The sequence below is a fragment of the Anoplopoma fimbria genome, chromosome 11 (genome assembly GCF_027596085.1).
Source record: "Anoplopoma fimbria isolate UVic2021 breed Golden Eagle Sablefish chromosome 11, Afim_UVic_2022, whole genome shotgun sequence".
Classification (NCBI taxonomy): domain Eukaryota; kingdom Metazoa; phylum Chordata; class Actinopteri; order Perciformes; family Anoplopomatidae; genus Anoplopoma; species Anoplopoma fimbria.
In genome coordinates this window covers 788383-811100 of record NC_072459.1, presented here as the reverse complement: position 1 = coordinate 811100, position 22718 = coordinate 788383, and the positions used below count along the sequence as shown (strand labels likewise).

The 22718-nt window shown below is 42.1% G+C and overlaps 2 protein-coding genes across 2 annotated transcripts in view; both read left to right on the top strand.

Annotated features, from left to right (window-relative positions):
• The window catches only part of LOC129098045 (caskin-2-like), a 44273-nt gene extending 39399 nt beyond the window's left edge, over positions 1 to 4874 (top strand). The window contains 3 exon segments of the mRNA XM_054606992.1: positions 148 to 1833; positions 2467 to 2728; positions 3490 to 4874. Of these exon segments, the coding sequence (XP_054462967.1) occupies positions 148 to 1833; positions 2467 to 2728; positions 3490 to 3586 (2045 nt within the window). The 3' untranslated portion in view covers positions 3587 to 4874.
• A 1331-nt stretch (positions 4875 to 6205) lies between these two features.
• On the top strand, positions 6206 to 22324 carry mvp (major vault protein). Its single transcript, XM_054606968.1, is given in 19 exon segments — positions 6206 to 6313; positions 8865 to 9046; positions 9786 to 9981; positions 10480 to 10553; positions 10555 to 10601; positions 11017 to 11148; positions 12124 to 12218; positions 12997 to 13233; positions 14125 to 14250; positions 16518 to 16733; positions 17261 to 17496; positions 17577 to 17774; positions 18209 to 18353; positions 18775 to 18986; positions 19676 to 19792; positions 20287 to 20328; positions 20330 to 20396; positions 20688 to 20876; positions 21232 to 22324. Coding segments are annotated over 18 exon segments (2625 nt in total). The 5' UTR covers positions 6206 to 6313; positions 8865 to 8879; the 3' UTR covers positions 21361 to 22324.
• Positions 22325 to 22718: the final 394 nt, after the last annotated feature.

Genomic DNA, 22718 nt, shown 5'->3' with positions numbered 1-22718 from the left:
GTCAGCCGTTAGCGGTGCTGCTAACGTTACTAGCATGCTCAAACTGTGTAATCATCCGATGGCGAACATTAAGGGGAAGCGTACGGATCACTGGGTGCCACTAGTGTTTTCTTAATCTCTGATATGATGGTTGAATTTTCCGTCCAGGCCACCAGAAGAAGCTGATGTTGGCGGTGAAGAAGCTGTGTGACATCCAGAGGGCGATCCTTCAGGCCGAATCAGGCCAAGGCACGCTGCGCCGCAAAGCCCCCGGAGCGCTCCACCTGGTCGCCATCGAGCCGCCGGACTCGGCCGGTGAATGCTCCTCCCCTCACACCCCAAAGATGCTGACCTTCCAGGACAGCGAGCTGAGCGCCGAGCTGCAGACGGCCATGTGCAGCCACTACGGCGGCTGCGAGGAAGGTTTGGCCATCAAGAACGCGGTGGGAATGTCCCAGAGCCAGGAGAGCTTCGACGCCCGGTCCAGAGGCTCCGGGCGCTCCCAGGACCCCCCTACGGCTTCCATCACCCCCCACAGCTGGTCCCAGGAGAGCCTGGAGGGCAGCCCCGCCAAGGAGAGGAACCTCCCCGAGGGCTGGGACCAGAGACCTCTGCAGCCGCTGGCCAAGCAGGTTCCTCTGGGCACCGCCACCATGTTCAAGTACCCGGCTATCCCAGCCAAACCCAAACTGTCTGGATCTCGTGGTCCGTCTCCTCATGGCTCCCCAGCGCTGAAGGGTTTCAGCTACCTGCATTCTCATTGTGGCTCCACGGACCTGAGCTCATCTCCCAGGTCTGAGAACCACAGCATGACCCTGATGCCGCCAAAGAAGCGCGGCCAGTTCGTGACCCGCTACGCCCTGTCGGACGGAGAGCCGGACGAGGACGACGAGGAGCCGGCGTATCGTTCTGGAAACCTCTCGTCCTACGCCACCTTGACCCGCAAACCGGGCCGCAGCCAGCTGGCCAGGTTACAGTCCAGTCCAGAGAAGAACGGCACCGTGGGACGCAGTCAGTCCTTCGCGGTGCGCGCCCGGAAAAAGGGTCCTCCTCCTCCACCTCCGAAGAGACTGAGCTCCGTGAGCAGCACCACCAGCGGTGAGCTGAGCGACAGCAGCACTACGTCGTCCTCCGGCGGGATGATAACAGACAGTCCGGTGAGCGTGAGGAGCATCGCTGCCTCTCTGGAGGGCATGACAGACGGGAAGAACCCCCCAGGACCTAAACCGGGGCTCCTCCACCAGGAGCCGCCGCCATCCTCCCCGTCCCTCAGCTCTGCAGGGCAGGAGCCCAGAGATGCTGCCGGGTCGAGGAGGAGGGTCCAGAGCGAATGTATTCCCACCCAGACCAGAACGGAGCCAGACCGAGGGGTGAAGTCCGACTCTGAGGAAGAAGAACCAAAAGGTCGCGGACTGGACCGGTCCTCGTCCCCTCAGAACAGCTCCAGTGAGTGCATCCCCTTCGCGGAGGAGGGCAACCTGACCATCAAACAGAGGCCCAAAGCTCCGGGGCCGCCGAGGGCCGAGGCGGTGCTGGAGCCTCCGGAGAACCAAGACGCCAAGAGCCTGGAGGTGCCGGAGTTCAACCTGAAGGAGTCGGACACCGTGAAGCGCCGCCACAAACCCAAAGACAAGGAGCAGGGAGGAGGTTCCCCCTGCATGGAGGGAGCCGGGTCGGATTCCGGCAGAAGCAGGTCTCCATCCCTGAACCGGGATGAGGTCAGTCTGAGGATCAGTGAGGCTGGTCTGGAGAGGCCAGCTAGTCCGGCAACGGGATCCACCATCAAACCTCCGCTCTCCCCAAAACCTGCCGTCGCACCTAAACCGGTCCGTCACAGTCTGCTGGCAGCACAAGGTAAGAGAATCACTAAGATCACTGATTAACATAAAGTCTTCATCTTCCACCAGTTATGACTGACTCACTGAAGACTAACTGTACAGAATCAAACCTCCAGTCTGTAAAACCTTTGTTACCTTTGTGAATCCGACCAGAACAGATTTTAATCAATAAATGTATCTGGAGGTGATACGTTTTCTGTCCATCTACATATACAACACTACTTGTTGGTCTTGACTATAGACCTGACTTGGGACTTGGGACTTGGTTTTGGAGCTATTGCTCTTGCCTTGTCTCATGTTGATCTTGACTTGGAATGTATTGGTCCTGACATGGGAGGTGACTTGGGACCTATTCCTCTTGCCTGGGATTTGCTGGTCTCAATTTGGTGAATGATAGTCTTGATTTGGAACATGCTGATCTTCACTTGAGACTTGTTGGTGTTGACTTAGACTTGTGCTCTTGACTTGGGACTTGTTGGTCTGGACTTGGAATTGATTGATCTAATCTTAAGACTTGTTGCTCTTGACTTGAGAATTGTGATATTAAATTGAGACTTGTTGACTAAGACTTGTTGGACTTGACTTGGAACTTGTTTCTCCTGACTTGTGACTTGTTCTTGGTGTTTAACCTGCGGTGGTCTTCCCTCAGCAGCGGGCCTCTCCTCCCCCTCGTTGACGGTCAGTGTGGTTCAGAGTTTGGCCTTCTCCTGCCCCCCCTCCCCCCGGGCTCCGTCCCCCCAGAGTCCGTCTCTGACAGCAGCCCGGCCTCAGGTGTGCGTGGTCGGTCCGGGTAGCGTTCCCGAGTCGTCCTGTGGGACTGAGGTGGTCCAGCAGAGACTGGATCAGACCAGCACGTCTCTGGAAGCGGCTCTGAAGGCGGTCGAGAGGAAACTGGAGGACGACTCAGACGGGTAAGACGGAGACGTTAAATAAATATCCTGTGATGTGTCTGTATGTCTGCTTACAGTGAGCTGTAATGACCTCAGCATCCTCTAGGGGGCGTCAGCTTTGTTCTATATATAAAGGGAAATCCACCACATACACCTTTTATGAGGATGTCCAGTCAATGTTCTATAAAGTGAAGTCAAAGCTTCATGTGTTAAAGCTGCGTTCTCTCTCCTGTCCATCAGGGGGCGACTCCTCTGGTTGTATAGAAGTCTATGAGAAAATGACTCTACTTCTCTCTTGATTTATTCCCTCAGTAAACATTGTAAACATGAGTTTATGGTCTCAATCTCTAGTTTCAAGTCTTCTTCAATACAGCATGATGTTCATTTAGTAAATGATGCTCCATTTAGAGTCAAACAGACCATAAAGCAGGGGATGCTTTAGGGCGGGGCTACACACTGACTGACAGGTCGACACCGCGGCATTGACTGGTCTGGGAGTTGTCCATGTTTTTGTCTAACAACTTGGTTTTACTTCGCTCCACCCTCTAGTGACAAATAAACAAAGAAGTCTATTTTCTCATAGACTTCTATACAACCAGAGGAGTCGCCCCCTGGTGGACAGGAGAGAGAATGCAGCTCTGAACTCTCTCTGGGCTAATCTAGACTACTGGACTACAGTGGACTACATTTACCATCAGCATTGACTGGAGATCCACATAAATAGGTGTTTCATTCTTTTTCCTCTAACATTAATTGTTTTGTCTGTTTTTCTTTCCGTCCAGTGGATCAAACACGGTGAAGTCTGCCGGGACGATTCTGGACGACATCGGCAACATGTTCGACGACCTCGCCGACCAGCTGGACGCCATGTTGGAGTGAAGACTCTTCATTAAAAACAAACAAAACATTCACCCTCACACTCAGGAAGTGAAACAGAGAAGAGGAGGGTGGATGTTTAGCAGGAGGAACACCAGCACTTAAACAGAATCTGGATCCAGAGTCCGGCTGAAACCTTTTTGTGTCGTCGTCTTCTTTTATCGAAACAGAACCAAACTAAAGTCTGACCAGTGTTTATTTTATCAGAAAGATTATTCAGATTATTGTTAAACACTAATATTGTTACATGAAGTTTTTATCTTTACGATAGAGAGCCGAAGTCCTGAATCAGTTTACTCAAGAGCTGTATCTAAGTACATATCTGAGGTACTTGTACTCAAGTATTTCCATTTTCTGCTACTTTATACTTCTACTTCACTACGTCTCGGAGAGAAATGTACTTTTTATTGATAATTCTACAGATTCAGATTATTAATCCACTAATAAATGACGATGTTTTATTATAGAGTTTATAAAGTCATTAAAATAATCTCCTCCGTTAAAGTGATTAAGACTTTAATGCATCAATAATTATAATATATATTATTCTGCATGATGAGTACTTTTACTTTTTGTACTTACAGTATATTTTGATGCTGATATTTTTGTTATTTTATTGTTAAATTGTAAACGCAGGATTTTTACTTCACAACAAACGAAGAAAATATTTAAACAAAATAAAATAGAATAAGGAAGTTTAAAATCCTCCCGTCTCAAATAAACGTTCCATCTTTATTAACATTAATGTTTAAATGATTTGTGATTGGAGCAGAACTTCGGCTCTCTACCCGACATGTCTGACCATTTCAAATCTTTTATAATATTTAAAGATCTATTTTATACCCGCCGATCTTAACTGTGTGTACTTCAGAGTGTGTGTTTCCAAACGGTTGTTGATGCAAAGGGAAGCATGTCGCTGATATACAAACTATTTTTTGATACTCATTTTAGCCAAATTAGTATTTAAATTAGAGTAATCTAAATATGTATATTGATATTGTACACTAGAGGTATATACAGGAGCAGATATTCAACCAAAGTCTTTGTACAGATTCCCCGCAAATATTTTCACAAACCTTTAAAAAAAAATCCTGTTTGAGAAGTTTATGAAACGTTATGATGTCGTGAGGATGAACTCTGTCAGTGTGTGTGTGTGTGTGTGTGTGTGTGTGTGTGTGTGTGTGTGTGTGTGTGTGTGTGTGTGTGTGTGTGTGTGTGTGAATGAACGAGCTGCTCTGTTTGTTTTTTGTCTCTGTCGTCTCCGTCTGTATTATTTGTTTAACTATTAAATATCTACAATGTTACACTACTTATGTGTGTTTGTTATTGACCAATAATGAAATACATTTATTATATATATATATATATATATATATATATATATATATATATATATATATATGTGATGTATATATGTCGTCAAATCAAAACAAGATGGGGAAGACCAAAAAAAAAGCCCAGAAGTCAACTTCTGGTTCTTTAAAGTGAAGTCAAAGCTTCATGTGTTAAAGCTGCATTCTCTCTCCTGTCCATCAGGGGGCGACTCCTCTGGTTGTATAGTAAAGTAAAGTCTATGTCTAAAAAGCACATGAAACATTTACTCCTTCCAGAAAAAATACATTAAATTAACTAAAAAACAGGCTGCAGAAGATTCCTGAGGATTTTCACATTTTAAAGTTTTCACAGTCACATTTTTGGTGCCAAAACAAATAAAAGCTGAACAATGATTTTCATACGTTGACCGAATGTAAATCAACAAAAGTTGCGTACTAAACTTAGAATATTAGAAAAACAATATTTCAGTAGAATTGGTTTGTTTTATGTGATCATTTTTTTATTTTTACCAATATGATCCTTTTTCTTTTTTATCAACTTCATGAGGTTCAAAATATTCTTTCTCCACCAAACTCAACAATTGATTTATAATTTTTTTATTCACAGCAAATTACATTTTATTTAATGAGGGTTTAATGCTAGAAAAACAAAAAGCAGAGTATATAATAAGGGAAATATACGGTCAAATAAATAAATAATAGATATTATGTAGTATAAAAAATATACAGAAAAATAGAGTAATTAATATAATATATAATATTATATATTATATATGTATAATATATGTTAATGAGTGTTTAATGCTAGAAAAACAAAAAGCATAGTATATAATAAGGGAAATATACGGTAAAATAAATAAATAATAGATATTATGTAGTATAAACAATATACAGAAAAATAGAGTAATTAATATAATATATATTAGATTATATATTATATATATGTATATTCATTATATCATTTAAAAAATATACTGAAAATAAAAATATATATTTACAAATATTTAAATGATGATAAAAATAACGCTTATAATTATTCTTTCATATTTTATTTGTTTTATATCTAAACTTTTTTCTTATTCTTTTCCAGTTATATATTATAAATTATTATTATATATTATTATATATATATATGTATTATTATTTTCATGGATCTCGTTTGACTTTAATGTCTTTTTGTTTTATTTGTTATTTTTAACACCATCAATAAACAACAGGTGTCGCCATTGACTCCCTGCTACGTCACTATGACGCGTCCTCCTGCAGCAGTCGGTAAAACACGTGACAGCTGATTGGTTTTCCGGTAGCCACGCCCACCAGCTGTTTCCCATTGAGCCACTGGTTCCTCCGCAGCTCTCCACCAGTGGAACCTGGACCTCCTGCACTCCGGTACGAGGTAAGAACGCAGCAGAACCCAACATTTAAACTCATCTGTGGACTGAGAGGTGGTCCTGCATCAGATCACAACATGTGAGGTGTTGAATGAATCCTCAGGAACAGGACTTTAAATCGGCATGCATGTGACCCACAGAGCTCCTCTCTGCTCGGCAGCATCTGCTCTCCAACACCGCCTCTCCTCTGGTGCTCTGCAGGACTCTGCTGGTACCACAGCAGAGTCCTGCAGAGGTGTCACCATCTAGACCAGACCTCCTGTACCAGACCTCCTGTACCAGACCTCCTGTACCAGACCTCCTGTACCAGACCTCCTGTGAGCCAGCAGCAGCCTTCTGCTCAGAGACCAGCGCCGAATTAAAGGCATCTCCATAAGGATTCCCAGCATGTCTGTGTCTCTGCTGTGGCATGCTGAGACACCGAGAACCAGGCAGGTTCCTCTCAATGCAGCAGGCCTGAAATGGGAGTCTGGTGTCGGGTTAAAGAATGTCTCAGGGCGTGGAGCTCAGAACCAGGAAGCTGTTGTTGTTCAGGCTGTTGTTCAGGCTGTTGTTTGTTCAGGCTGTTGTTGTTCAGGCTGTTGTTGTTGAGGCTGTTGTTCAGGCTGTTGTTGTTCAGGCTGTTGTTCAGGCTGTTGTTCAGGCTGTTGTTGTGCAGGCTGTTGTTCAGGCTGTTGTTGTTCAGGCTGTTGTTGTTCAGGCTGTTGTTCAGGCTGTTGTTCAGGCTGTTGTGCAGGCTGTTGTGCAGGCTGTTGTTCAGGCTGTTGTTGTTCAGGCTGTTGTTGTTCAGGCTGTCATGGTGAGGGTCTCTGCAGAACCAGCTGATGCACTTAGTTCTGAACAATGCAGTTTGTTCTCCTGCAGAGAAAACTCCCACAGCCTCCTCTGAACAACAGACATGTGTGTGTGTGTGTGTGTGTGTGTGTGTGTGTGTGTGTGTGTGTGTGTGTGTGTGTGTGTGTGTGTGTGTGTGTGTGTGTGTGTGTGTGTGTGTGTGTGACTATGACTCAGGCTTTTACTAAAGTTACCAGGTCCGTCATTTAAAAACACAATATTCATCACGACTGATCTCTAACAGTCAGCCGGTCTGAGTCACCGTCTACATGTAGTCCTACTGAGGCCTGATGTGTTCCTGTATATTTAACACATTTTAGATCAAAGTGTGTCACTATTGTATGTATATATATATATATATATATATATATATATATATATATATATATATATACATATATATATATATATGTATATATATACACAATAGTGACAAACTACAGAGACTCCTGGAACAAGTCTTTCTACTGCATCTGGTGCTAGTTAATGTAAAAATAGAAATAAAGATGGTTGTTGGTAGTGACGTCTCATTAACCTCCTTTAATCGGTTCTCTGAATGCGGCGTAACGTGTTTGATGTTATTATCATTATTATTACTTTTTAAAATAGAGAAAAAGAGCCAATCATTGCTGCAGAACAGGAGGTGACATGTGACCAAACCTAATGATAAAAAGAGACGTTTTTAAATACTTAGAAATAAAACAGGACATCGTCATATTTGAGAAACATGATTTAAACAATTCATTAATGAATCATCAACATTTCTTGCAGATTTTTTCCACATCATCGCGGAACTAACTTTAAACCGAATGTTATTTATGGAGAGACGATACAGGAAACAACATCCTCATCAATTTAGATAATTTGGTCTATTTATCCTCTAATACACGTCTTATTTCAGACTGAAAGAAAACATGTTTGACTTGGTTGGGAGTCTTTCATCTTGACTTGGGACTTGTTTATCTTGAAACATGAAACAAAGAGATAACCAGAGTTCCTCTGTAAAATATCTTTGACTCTAATATGTGAACAAAATGAAACAAGAATTTTGAACCTGTCTTTATTCAATGTTCACATTTCTGTTCTAGAAATGTAAAATTTGCATGTTTTTGATAAGGGAATGCCTCATTTGCATATTTAAACATAACATTTCAGAAAACTTGTAATACAAAAAATACTTGTCTTATTGTAATAAATAAACAGGTGAAGTTTCATGTTGATCTCTATTAGCTACATATTTTACCCTATTGACCCCTTTTAAAGGCTCGTTCTGCAGACTTTGTACTGGGTGTGTGTGTGTGTGGGGTGTGTGTGTGTGTGTGTGTGTGTGTGTGTGTGTGTGTGTGTGTGTGTGTGTGTGTGTGTGTGTGTGTGTGTGTGTGTGGGTGTGTGTGTGTGTGTGGTGTCTTTGGGTGTGGGTGGGCAGGTGTGTCTGTGTGCATACCTGACTTCATTCTCTTCTAAATAAACTGTCAGGAGTCTATAGAAGTCACTTTTCTCCCAGCGTTCAGGTAGAGTTCAGAACGATCTCCCCGTTGGTTTATGGTTCTCTGTTGTTCGTCTGTGTCGTGTTTGAGCTTCAGATCAGTCTGTCGATCAGATAAACGACAGAAACCTGAGTGACACGAGGATTTAAATTATTCATAAGCAGACATAAAAAAAAGTTAAAGGAATAAATGTAACTTTTAGTAAAAACAAATCCCGTCTCTCTTCTCTCTGCAGCGTTTAGTCCGGATCATGTCTCAGACAGGAGGAACCTTTGGAGGGCAGGCGGACGCCTCCATCATCCGCATAGAAGGAACCCCCCACCACTACATCCACGTGTTGGACCAGAACACCAACATCGAAGGAAGCGTGGAGATAGAAGGACCGCTCACCTAGAATCCGTAGAAGGACAACGAGAGGTCAGTAAGAGGGACCTTAGAAGGAACCTTAGAAGGAACCTTAGAAGGAAGCTTAGACGGAAGCATAGAAGGAAGCTTAGAAGGAAGCTTAGAAGGAACCTTAGAAGGAACCTTAGAAGGAAGCATAGAAGGAAGCATAGAAGACGGAAGCATAGAAGGAAGCTTAGAAGGAAGCTTAGATTATGATTGATTATGATCCACATTGACAAACAAACAAACTGCAGATTAGATCATCACTTTGATTAAAGGACTTTGTGTTTGTCTCACAGTGATCAGCTGTGTTTATCAATGTTGATCAATGTATCAATTATCACACACACACACACACACACACACACACACACACACACACACACACACACACACACACACACACACACATAATCAGCCTTTATCACTCATACAAGCAGAAAACCTGCAGAGTGGCCTCAATGACTTCACTGTTCGTAAACCATGTGACTGAGGATTGATTTCATTATTGATTTTTTTTTTTTTTTTTTCCCCGGATACATTTACTGTCGTCATTGATTCTCTCTCTGCTTCGTAGACAGAAGGAGACTTTATAACATTTGAATGTTTCAGATATGACTGATTTATAAACAACAATGTTACATTTAAATTAGGACGTTTGGATGAATATTAAATAACAGAATAAAAGAACAGTTTTAAATGTAAAAAGTAACAAATCTTTATATTTTAATGTATTCATATTCATAGTTTTGACTCCTCCCTCCCTCAGAGTTTTGTTCCCCCCCGTTCGGATGATCATGGTACCGCCGCGTCACTACTGCGTGGTCATCAACCCCGTGGCCCGAGACGATGACAAGCAGGTCCTCTTCGACCAATCGGGTCAGGCCAAACTTCGCCACGCCGACCTGGAGATCCGTCTGACCCAGGACCCGTTCCCCCTGTACCCGGGGGAGGAGGTCCAGCAGGTCAGTCAGGAACACCGCATCATTTTTATTATACAGAATGTTATTGTTTATTGTCATATACATAAAAGATATAAACTTTAATGTTCAAGGTCTTGTACAAAACTTTATTGTTCATCAAAAGGAGACACAGATTTGTCTCCTTTTTGATGGACAATAAAGTTTGTTTAACAATTTTGGCAGATTTTCTCTACCTTTTTCAAGTTTTTGCATTTTTAACTTATTTAAATGTTTTAATATATTGAATATATATATATATATATATATATATATATAGCATTTGATTTTTTTTTTTTATATTTGACATTTGTAACATTTTGAACATGTTGATGTTTAATATTAATCATATGGAACATTAAACATATTAAACTAATTTAACATAGTAAAACTATTGATCATATTTGACATATTAAACACATGGAGCATATTAAGCACATGTAACACATTGGTCACATTAAACATATTGATCACATTGTGTAACGTGCAGCGTTTGCGTTCCAGGCGGTGACTCCGCTGCAGATCGTTTATCCCGACACGGCGCTGCGTCTTCAGGCTCTGCTGGACTTTGAGGAGCGGGGGCGAGAAGAGAGTCGCTGGAGACGAGTGGCTGTTTGAGGGACCGGGTGGGTTTTTAATACATCTGTCATAACTCTGATCAGGTATTAATCAGACCACTGATCTGAGTCTTTAAATATTCAGTCTGTATTTTATCCCCCATAATGCATCTGGTCTGTGAGGACGACCTTTACTAAAGATGTAATGTAGTCCATCCAAAAGTCTAAGAACGAGTTGAAGCAAATGTTATTGTTAGTTTGTTTTTTAAATGTTATCATATTTCTCAGTCTCACTCTGTTATTTAAGTTTTAGTTGACTTAAAGTCTGAGCATTTTATTCTTAACTAAGTAAACATAAATATTTAGTTTTATTCAATGAAAACCGTTCTCATCATCAGCTGGTCTCAGTTGTTGTCATTGTTCACTTTGACTTCCTCCTCCCGTGATGAAATGAGGATCCTGAGGTTCTGTGTTCTGGTCTCAGGGACCTACATCCCCAGGAAGGAGGTGGCCGTGTTGGAGACCATCAAGGCCACGGTGATCCGAGAGAACCAGGCCATCAGACTGAGGGCCCGCAAGGAGGGGGTGGACCGAGAGGGGGTCCGCCGGGTCACAGGTAACACACACACACACACACACACACACACACACACACACACACACACACACACACACACTGAGGGGGGAGGTCACATCTGACATCTAACGGCAGCAGAACATGTGACGCCCACGCAGTTCACACACGTCTTTTACATTAACACAAATATATGAATATATTGAAGAAGAAAAAAAACGGAACTAACTTTAAACCGAATGTTATTTATGGAGAGATTCAAAAAATAGTTGTCTTATTGTAATAAATAAACAGGTGAAGTTTCATGTTGATCTCTATTAGCTAAATATTTTACCCTATTGACCCTTTAAAGGCTCGTTCATACGTTCTGCAGACTGTTGTGTGTGTGTGTGTGTGTGTGTGTGTGTGTGTGTGTGTGTGTGTGTGTGTGTGTGTGTGTGTGTGTGTGTGTGTGTGTGTGTGTGTGTGTGTGTGTGTGTGTGTGTGTGTGTGTAGCAGGTGTGTCCGTGTGCATACCTGACTTCATTCTCTTCTAAATAAACTGTCAGGAGTCTGTAGAAGTCACTTTTCTCCCAGCGTTCAGGTAGAGTTCAGAACGAAAAAAGGGGGGAAATTCATGTCTACAAACATGCATGCCACTTATGTTTATATTTGACACAACATACATGCAGACATAATAAAAAATCATTCTCAGAAGATTAAACAGAAGATTTCAGGTGTTTCTGTTTGGATCCTGCATGCTTTTATTCCTCCGTTAAACATCTGTAAATGGTTTAAATGTTAGAACGTTGCATTAACTCCAGTAAGAAGAACCCGAATGTGCTGTTAAAGAAACTCTCTGCTGAGGGATGATCACTCTTCATGGCAGAACACTTTCAGCATGCTCCTTTAAATAAAGTATTGGTCAACGTTAAAGTACTTTTTGTTTCCAGTGATGGCGGCAGACTTGAATCCAGAATAATAATCCAGATGTTGTACAGTAATAATTCATAATAATTATGATGTGTGTTGTTGCAGGTGAGGAGTGGATGGTCAGTAAGGTGGGAGCGTATCTTCCAGGAGCTCATGAAGAAGTCATCGACATCGTGAACGCTTTCATCCTGACGGACAAGGTGAGTCCTCCGAGGCCAGTTTTCACTTTGCATTACCTGCCATGAGGGATTTAGACACCAACGTTTTCATCTGAAACAACCACGTTTGCTGCTTTGTCCATGTTAAAGTCCCACAAACTGAAAGCTGTCCTGCTCAGTTCAAAACATCACCAAACTGTTTTCATTCATTTATCTGGTGAGACTCGCATCTGCTGGTTTACTTCAGCTGTTTGAACCCAAAATCAACATGTTTTGCTGTGATTTAGTTATAAATATAACAATAAATGGATCAAAAGGTTGCAGAAATAACTACATAACAATGCTGATTTATAAAAAGTCAGAATTCGTGTTTTGTTAGTTCTCTCTACAAGACGATTAGCAAACCACTTTTAAAATGCTTGTTTTGTGAATGGAGTTTGTATCTATGCTAAGCTTTGTAGCTGCTCTATCAATACTCAGAATAATGATCATCTCATGCGTAAATACGGTAGCATTGTTATTGTTTTATTTCATTGGTTCCTGTACAAATACCAGGTATTATTGTAGAACTCTGGGTGAACACAAATAGATTTAATTATTATTCTAAAAATTCTCAAAACTTGCGTTTTTTTTGCGTAAACTAGAATTTGTCGGTGAACGTAAAACCACTAAAAAACTAAACAAACAAATGTAGTTCTCCTCCAGATGTCACCGTCCACTGGAGTCCACCCAAAACTGTGCAGATTAAAGGATCATTGCAACAATTTCCCTGTTGAAAACGTAAAAGCCTCACCTGTCGTGTGTTTTGTGTCTCCTTTAGAAAGCGCTCCATGTTCGCGCCCTGCGGTCCTTTAAGGACGCCGGCGGGCGGGACCGTCGTACGGGGGAGGAGTGGCTGGTGACCATGGCGGACCGGGAGGCTCACATCCCCTCGGTGGCGGAGGAGGTGGTGGGGGTGGTGGACGTGACCACGCTGAGCAGCCGGCAGTACTGTGTGATCCTGGACCCGGTCGGAGCCGACGGGAAGCCTCAGCTGGGACAGAAGAGGGTGGTGAAGGTGAGGAGAAGGGTTTCCTCTCCACATTTTAATGTTACATCCATCCATCCATCTTCCATAACCGCTTATCCAGTTAAGGGTCGCGGGGGTGCTGGAGCCGATCCCAGCTGTCAATGGGTGAAGGCAGGGTTCACCTGGACAGGGTTCACCTGGAGGGTTCACCTGGACGGGGTTCACCTGGACAGGGTTCACCTGGACAGGTCTCCAGTCTGTCACAGGGCTGACATATAGAGACAAACAACCATTCACACTCAGATCCACACCTACGGGCAATTTAGAGTCTTCAATGAACCTAAGCTGCATGTCTTTGGACTGTGGGAGGAAGCCGGAGAACCCGGAGAGAACCCACGCTGACACGGGGAGAACATGCAAACTCCTCACAGAAATAAGTTAAAACTTGTTTGTTAAATGGTGCTGTTACATTTGAATTTCCGTCCGTATTCTGCAGTTTAAACACGTAAAAAATGTCAGAATTAAAGACAAATATTCGAGTTGGTAGTTTCTGGAAGTTATTATAATCAACATCTTATTTCAAAATGTTAAGATTTGTCTTTGTAGTTGTTTTATTTGAAATACTCATCCTCGTTTTAAGCCTCTTAAAGTTGAATTACTGACATTTCATGCTTATAAGGAAATAAACAGACTTACTTCTTCTTTCTCTGACAAGCTCTGAGGGTTTGAACAGTTGCCCTTACAAAACTCAAATTTACGTTTTCTTTGTTGAAATCTGCAACTTCACCTATTTTTTATTTTTTTATTTGTTTGTTGCATCAAACTAAAAACACTCATATCTGTCTAAAACTGTTCTTCGATAATACTAATAATAGTTATATGTACATTATGTACTATTCCTCTCTAGTCCTGACATCTTCTTCTCTTTCTCTCTGTCAGGGTGAGCGCTCATTCTTCCTGCAGCCGGGCGAGCACCTTGAAAGTGGCATTCAGGACGTGTACGTGCTGTCTGAGGAGGAGGGTCTGGTTCTGAGAGCTGTGGAGGCGTTCAATGACACCGAGGAGGTGAGGAGAGAAATCACATCGGTGCAGCTGAATAACACTAATCACAATCAACGTTGTGCAGAAGAAGTACTACCATCAAAGTTTAGTATACATCTAAATAACCTTTAAGTACTAAAAGTGAAAATACTCATTACTCAGAATAATATATTTTAGTATTATGTAATATAATATTGCAAATTTCCCCGCTGCGGGACTAATAAAGGATTATCTTATCTTATCTTATCTTATAAGTTATTCATTCATTACTTTATATACTGCTACTAGTTCAATCAATGTAAGTAAACTTGTTCAGTAAATATAGTGGAGTAGAAGTACGTTTAAACTGTACTTGAGTTAATTCCCTCCACTGCACTGTAATAACTGTATGATGCTTAGAAATGCAAATGAACTATTTTACTTTTTAACCAGTAGATATTAAATAATAAAATGTATCTCTAAATGATGAAAGGGTTTCTCATACAGCTGATTTATACAATATGAAAGGTTTCTCCTTCAGTTCACTAAGTCCTTGAAGACATCTGACGTCAGCAGAACATCTGTAGATAAATGTGTAGCCGAGGTGCAGTGACTTTCATGTTCAGTTCATTTACCTGGTAAAACTATATATATATATTTTATTTATTTATTTATATATTTTTTTTTTTTTTTTTTTTTTTTTTTTATAAAAAATCTAAATCTTATCACAATAAAAAAATAATAATACTAACAACAATTCAAGTAGAAGCAAATCTAAATGAATAAATAATAGTCCACACACCTTCTGCATCACTATAAAAACACATCACACCGTCTTCTATGTTTCCATGTTTGATTCTGCTGTCGGTCTTTAAAGTGATGGATGTTTCTGTGAGGGAGTTACTGGAGTTCAGAGGAATGAAGGTTGTCTGTTTGTCCTGCGGTGCTTACTCAAGCTCGTCTTGTGCAACCGGTTGATCACAGAGAAGAGATTTATTAAAACAAACTCTTACAGAGGAGTGTCACGAAGAAATATATTTTCAGCCCGGTACGAGGTGAGAAGTCAGAGGTGTGTCTCTGCTCTGTGGTTGAAGGTTTAAAGTCCTCTGAACACACCTGTCGTCAATGATTGGTTTGTTCAGAGGAGTTGCAGCTTGAGGCTCTTGCAGGTATTTGTGGGTAAAAGGAGGAGAAGTGTGAAGGATCACCAGGAAACTCTAGCATCAGGGTGGGCGGAGGAGGTCAGCTGATGTTAAGTGGCTTTAAGCTCTTATCATGCAGGAGGCTTGGTTGGTTAGGGTTTGTATTTTATTGGAGCTATGGAAACCACCTACAACACTGCAGCAACAAGCTACAAATCCCTAAGCAACCCTCTTTACAACCACCGATGCAAACACCCTGGAAAACAACAGAAGTCACCCACGCTTCTTTTCTCATGAATTTGCTGAAGTCTATTGTCTGCATTGTTTAGCGGAAGAGGAACACAGGTTTTGACCGTTTTGTGCAGCTGTCAGGTGGATGTTAAGTTAAGATAAGATAAGATAATCCTTTATTAGTTAGTTATTCATTAATATAAACCACAGACTGTATATAAGAAGTGGACGTCGTCATGACATCTCTCTTTGGTTTGTTGACTGATGTTTTGAAGCTTTGAGTTCAACGTATTGGCGGTCGCTGTCCTGTTTTTTTAGAGTCTGTTTGACTCTAAATGGAGCATCATTTACTAAATGAACATCATGCTGTATTGAAGAAGACTTGAAACTAGAGATTGAGACCATAAACTCATGTTTACAATGTTTACTGAGGGAATAAATCAAGAGAGAAGTAGAGTCATTTTCTCATAGACTTCTATACAACCAGAGGAGTCGCCCCCTGGTGGACAGCAGAGAGAATGCAGCTTTAACACATGAAGCTTTGAGTGTTAGATGTTTGAGGTCTGATTCCTTCACTGCACCATCTTCCCTCCTAACATGTCTGACTCATTATAGCCCAACTCTGTGCTTCTTCTTCTTCTCTCCCTTCTTTCCTTTAAATCAACTCTTCTTAATCACTCCCTCCATCCTTTTCGTTGTCCTCCGCTTTTTGAAATGTCTTCCACTTTGGGTTTTCATTTTTTGTCTCAGTGCCCCTCTCCTCCTCTTCATCCTCCTCTTCATCCTCCTCCCTCTTCTCCTCTTCATCCTCCTCCCTCTTCTCCTCTTCATCCTCCTCCCTCTCCTCCCTCTCCTCCCACTCCTCCACCGCTCCAATGCATCGCCACGTTAACCCTTCTCTCCCTCCTCCACCTCTCTCTCCCCCGTTCTCTCTGCCAGCGTGAGGAGGAGGAAGAGGAGGAGGAGGAAGAGGAGCAGGAGAGGGCGAAGCGTTCACGGAGGAGCGGCGTCATCCGTCGCCCCGGCGACCGCTGGATGCTGCGAGGTCCCATCGAGTACGTCCCCCCCGCCACAGTGGAGGTGATGCTGAGACGACAGGCCACCCCATTGGACGAGAACGAGGGCATCTACGTCAGGGACATCAAAACGGGAAAGGTACGAGTCCGACTCTCAAAGGAGCAAACGTTCCGCGTGGAAATGTCAGTTCTGCTCTTTAATATGTTTTGTGACATTAAACAACTTTAAGACGTCTCATTGAACTTTAAGATATACTATAAGCCAAACGATAATTAATCAACCCAAAAAATAATGTTCAGCATGAAAATAATTTTTTTAGATTCTAGTAATTGTTATTTCTTTAAGATTATTAAAAATATTTTTTTATTATGTATCTCTTATGTTTTTATTTTTTCTAAAATAAAAAATAAATTAAATTATTTTTATTAAATTGCAAAAACTATATATATAAAGCTATATTAAATAAAATAATAATAAAATATATATATTATATCACTATTATACAACTATTGTGTTTCTGTGCAGCAGTTGTGGTACAAAATAGTGCAAATATATAAAACGTTTCAGAAAACAATAAGGTGCAAATACAAAATAAATACAATATATATCAAATGTTACCAGTGTGGATCATAGACCAGCTCACCTTGTGTCTCGCTGCCTCTCAGGTGCGTGCCGTGATCGGTCACACCTACATGCTGACTCACGATGAGGAGCTGTGGCAGAAGGAGCTTCCTCCCAACGTGGAGCTCCTGCTGGCTTCTAACCTGGACCCGCTGGCCGACCGCTCGGACCGGACCAGAACCGGACAGGGCCAGCCGAGGGACAAGACCCGGGTGGTCTCCTACCGGGTCCCCCACAACGCTGCCGTCCAGGTCTACGACTACAGAGAGAAGAAGGCCAGGTGGGACTCGGGTTGACTCACCTGGTGGAGGGTTGTGACGGTAACACGTGAGCTGACAGGTGTTGTGGTCTCGTCTTCAGGGTGCTGTTCGGACCGGAGATGGTGATGTTGGGACCTGACGAGCAGTTCACCGTGCTGTCGCTGTCCGGAGACAAACCAAAGAGGGCCAACGTCATCAAGGCCATCTGCCTGCTGCTGGGGCCCGACTTCTTCACCGACGTCATCACCATCGAGACGGCCGACCACGCCCGGCTGCAGCTGCAGCTCTCCTACAACTGGTACTGAAACATCTCGTAATACAGCTGAGTGAAGCTTTGTGAAGGTCAAAAAAGGCTAGGGGTCAAGAGTCACATGATCAGAGATAAGAGCTCAAGTATGAAAGTTGCAGAAAAGTCAAGAGAAACTCCTAAAAATACATTTTTGGTCAATCTTTAGCACTAAAACTACAATCCTCAATTGATAATATCCATCAAACCATAAATAAAAAAACTCAACATTGTTTGTTCTAAGCTAAAGGGAACTAGAAGCTGAATCTTATCTAAAGGGAACTAGATGCAATGATATGCTGTTGTATTGTTTATGAGTAATGTAAACACATATTTTTTTTTGTGTGTGTGTGTACCTTCCTCTCTGCGCTGAACGATCCTTTATGTTCTCTGATATTTCAATATGTTCAATCTCTGAATGCGATCCCTCTTTAATTCCTCTCCAGGCACTTTGATGTGAAGACCCCGGCGAGCTCTGCTGATGCAGCAGCTCTGTTTTCAGTTCCGGACTTTGTCGGAGATTCCTGCAAAGCCATCGCCTCCAGAGTCCGAGGAGCCGTCGCCTCCGTGCAGTTTGACGACTTCCACAAGGTTCGTTTTTCACTGTTCTCCTGTTTCATGGGTTTATCCTGTAAAAAGAACATACTTGTGCCTACTTAACCAGTGGTGGAGAGTGTATTCAGATACTTTTCTTCAGTAAAAGTACTAATATCACACTGTCAAATTACTCTGTGACAAGCAAAAGTCCTGCATTGAAAATGTTCCTTCAGTAAAAGATTTGAAGTACAATCAGTTAAAGTATTAAAACTGTCATTTTCTGTCAGTTGACTAACTGTTTTATCGACTAATCATTTTAGCTGTTCTTATTTACAAACAAAACCTCATATTTCATGAACTCTGTTTTGTGTGTAAAATCTGAATTAAAGTTACTAAAGCTAAACAGGAAGAGAAAAGACTCAAGTAAAGTACCATAACTCTTTATACACTTAGTTCTACTTGTTCTCGTTTGCAGAACTCAAACCGGATCATCTGCTCGGCGGTGTTTGGGTTCGATGAGAAGATGGCCGTTCGTCCCAACCTTCGCTTCAGCCAGAACAACCTGATGATCAGCAGCGTGGACATCCAGTCCGTGGAGCCGGTGGACCAGAGGACACGGGACGCCCTGCAGAAGAGCGTCCAGCTGGCCATCGAGATCACCACCAACTCCCAGGAGGCCGCAGCACGGTCCGATAGCTAGCACACACACACACACACACACACACACACACACACACACACACACACACACACACACACACACACACACACACACACACACACACACACACACACACACACACAAATAGAAGCTAACTTTAAACTAAAGGGAGCTAGAAGCCAACTCTTAAAATAAGGAAATTAACACAAAACTAAGGGGACCTAGTTTATAACGGAATAAAAAAACTTTCGTAATGAGAGCTAGAAAACTACTCTTAACTAAAGGGAACTAAAAGCTAACCCTAAGCTAAGCAATGTAAGGTAGTTAGAAGCTTATTCTTAACTAGAAGTTAGCTCTAAACTAAGCGGAGCTAGAAGCTATCTCAAGGCTCAGGGGAACAAGAAGCTAATCTAAGTTAAGGGTAGCTAGAAGCTAGCTCTCAAATAAGTGGAACTAGAAGCTAACTCTAAACTAAACTGAGCTAGAAGCTAACGCAAAGCAAAGTGGATCTAGAGGCAGACTCTTAACTGGGATTTGTGACTCGCTTTTAGCTAAATAGATTTAATTAAGACAGTTTTAGAGGTTGTTCCGAAGAGTAATTCACAAAATCATTACTTTCGAGATGATAAAGTTATTGCTGATTGTAACTACAGACCTCACATTTATATTTTTATCCCAGTAATAAACTAAATCCTGAGGCTTCTGTGTTGTGCAGGCACGAGGCTGAGCGTCTGGAGCAGGAGGCCCGGGGCAAGCTGGAGAGGCAGAGGATCACCGACCAGGCCCAGAATGAGAGAGCCAGGAAGGAGCTGCTGGAGCTGGAGGCCCTCAGGTGACCACGGGGTCACTGGGGTCACGGGGTCAACTGGGGAATTATGTATAGTTATAGATGATACTAACAGCAGTATCTAAAAGTCAGTAAAATGAGTTCTAGCTTGACCAGCTGCTTTTCTTTTAATTTCCAAACTAAGGGGAACTAGAAGCTAACACTAAACTAAGGGGAACTAGAAGCTAACACTAAACTAAGGGGAGCTAGAAGCTAACACTAAACTAAGGGGAACTAGAAGCTAACACTAAACTAAGGGGAACTAGAAGCTAACACTAAACTAAGGGGAACTAGAAGCTAACACTAAACTAAGGGGAACTAGAAGCTAACACTAAACTTTTTATACTAAGCTAAAATATTGAATGGAAGACAAACTAAACTACAGTGTTGCTAACAAAACTAAGTTTACTGTGTGTTTTCAGTGCTCTAGCTTTTTATACGGTGGAAATATTGAAGGAAGCTGCCAAGGCTGTAAAGCTACTTCTACTGTGTGTTTTCAGTGCTGCGGTGGAGAGTACAGGAGCTGCCAAGGCTGAAGCTCAGTCGTATTCAGGGAGAGGCGGCCGTCAACGAGGCCAAACTGAAGGCCGAAGCTCAGACCATCGAGGCCGTACGTTCTGACTTCCTGTTTTCACCTTTCAACATAAAACTCACTACTTTGGCAAAAGTAGTAGAACCAAAGAGACTGTAGGTCTGCGAAGTAAAACAAGTGTGTGTGTGTGTGTGTGTGTGTGTGTGTGTGTGTGTGTGTGTGTGTGTGTGTGTGTGTGTGTGTGTGTGTGTGTGTGTGTGTGTGTGTGTGTGTGTGTGTGTGTGTGTGTGTGTGTGTGTGTGTGTGTGTGTGTGTGTGTGTGTGTGTGTGTGTGTGTGTGTGTGTGTGTGTGTGTGTGTGTGTGTGTAGGACGCGGAGCTCCAGCGGCTGGCGAAGGCTCGAGAGCAGGAGCTGAGCTACAAGAGACAGATGGACGATCTGGATGTGGACAAACAGAAGAGTCTGGCTCAAATCGGGAGTCTGCGCTTCAGTAAACTGGTGGAGAGTCTGGGCAGCGACACGCTGAAGGAGATAGCCAGAGCCGGGCCTGAGCTGCAGGTACTACTACTAGTACTAGTACTACCACTGCTACTACTGTTACTATTACTACTACTGCTATTACTGGCTCTGCTACTACTCTGCTACTACTACTACTACCACTGTTACTACTTATACTGTTACTACTACTTTGATTACAACTGCTTCATGCTACTGCGACTGTTACTACTGCTACTGCCAATGCAACTACTGGTACTACTGTTGCTACTACTATTAGTATTACCACTTCTACTACTAGTACTACTACTACTACTACTACCTAGCCTCTAACATTCTAAACTCAAGGTCCTCTTCCTGAGTTCCTTCATAAAGAGCTGGTCTCAGTCTGAATCTCTACGTCTCTCTCGTCCTCCAGGTGAAGATGCTTCAGGCTCTGGGTCTGAAGTCGACCCTCATCACAGACGGGTCGTCACCCATCAACCTCTTCACCACAGCCAACGGCCTGCTGGGGATGCTGTCGGGTCAGGGAGATCAGGGTCAGTGAGAGTGAGGAGGAAGAAGGAAGTAGACGAGGAAATAGATGTCCAAAAGTAAACCTCAACAGATTCTCATCTCTCTGACACTCAGACACTTTAGCGTTTCTGATTGACCACTTTAAAAGTTCTCATACGACATTCAGATCATTATTGTCGGCTAGAGCTGTTAGCACTGTTACTGTTTTCAGCACTGTTGGCACTGTTAGATCTGTTAGCTCAGTTAGCAATATCGCTGTTGTTAGCACTGCTAGATCTGTTACCAGTGTTGGAGGGAATAGAAATGCTCTGAATATCGTATTTAGCAGCTTTAAAGCAAAACAATGTGCCTTTTTCATTTAAAGATGAACTTCATGGGTTCGTTAAATCCCACGCGGTTCATCTTAATCTCCTTCCATCAGAAAACAAAATTTACACACAAACACAAACTTTACAAACCAATACATTTTCAAACACAGTTGTTCATCTCTGTCTTTGAGGACATAACTGAGACGGTACATTCCAACCCGACATCACTGCGATCCGTCTGTTTTCTACCTTTTAATCAGCCGTGAATATAGTTCCTGCTGAAGTAGTCACCTCGCTGTGATGTGTGATTACAGATTAAACTAATTTAAAACCAGAAAAATGGTTATTAAGAGGACTTTTGCACTTTGAGCTCTTTAAAAAATGAGAATCAGAGGTTTACTTTTGGACATAAAACCAGCATGAAGACACCTTATTGTGAAACATTTAAACAAACCTTTGCTGCAAGTGAAGAAGAAATGTGCCTACAAACAAATCTCCCGTTTGTTCAGTCGTATAACCTGACAGCCAAAGGTTTCTGCTTTGCACTACATCCTCTAGAAGAAGTGAGCGGTTGATGCTGATGTTTACTTAGTCGATATATTAAACTCTGTGTTGGTCTGACTGTCCTTTACTGCCTCACAAAGTGCTGTAGTTTCTACATAAAGAACATTAAAAGCTGCTGTCGTCTCCTCTGTGTCTCTGCTGCTCATTTACATCAAACACTGACAGAAGTTTTAACCGTCTCTCATTCACTTTTCTGTCTGTGAGTCGACTGTAAAGAAATCAACTCAAATGTCAGAGATGTTCTTTTAGACAGAAACTGTGGAGACTTTATAAACAATAAATACAGACAAAAGTATAACTGTAATAAAGTTATATTATAAGTAGTGTGAATACATTTAAAGACAATCTACAGTGATGACTTGGACCCATGTGTCTGAAATAAAGTTAAATATATATATATATATATGTAAATTTGTATACGTGTGTTTATATATATATATATATATATATATGTATATATATATAATGTTTATGTATATTTATATATGTATATATTATATATATAGTACATTATGTA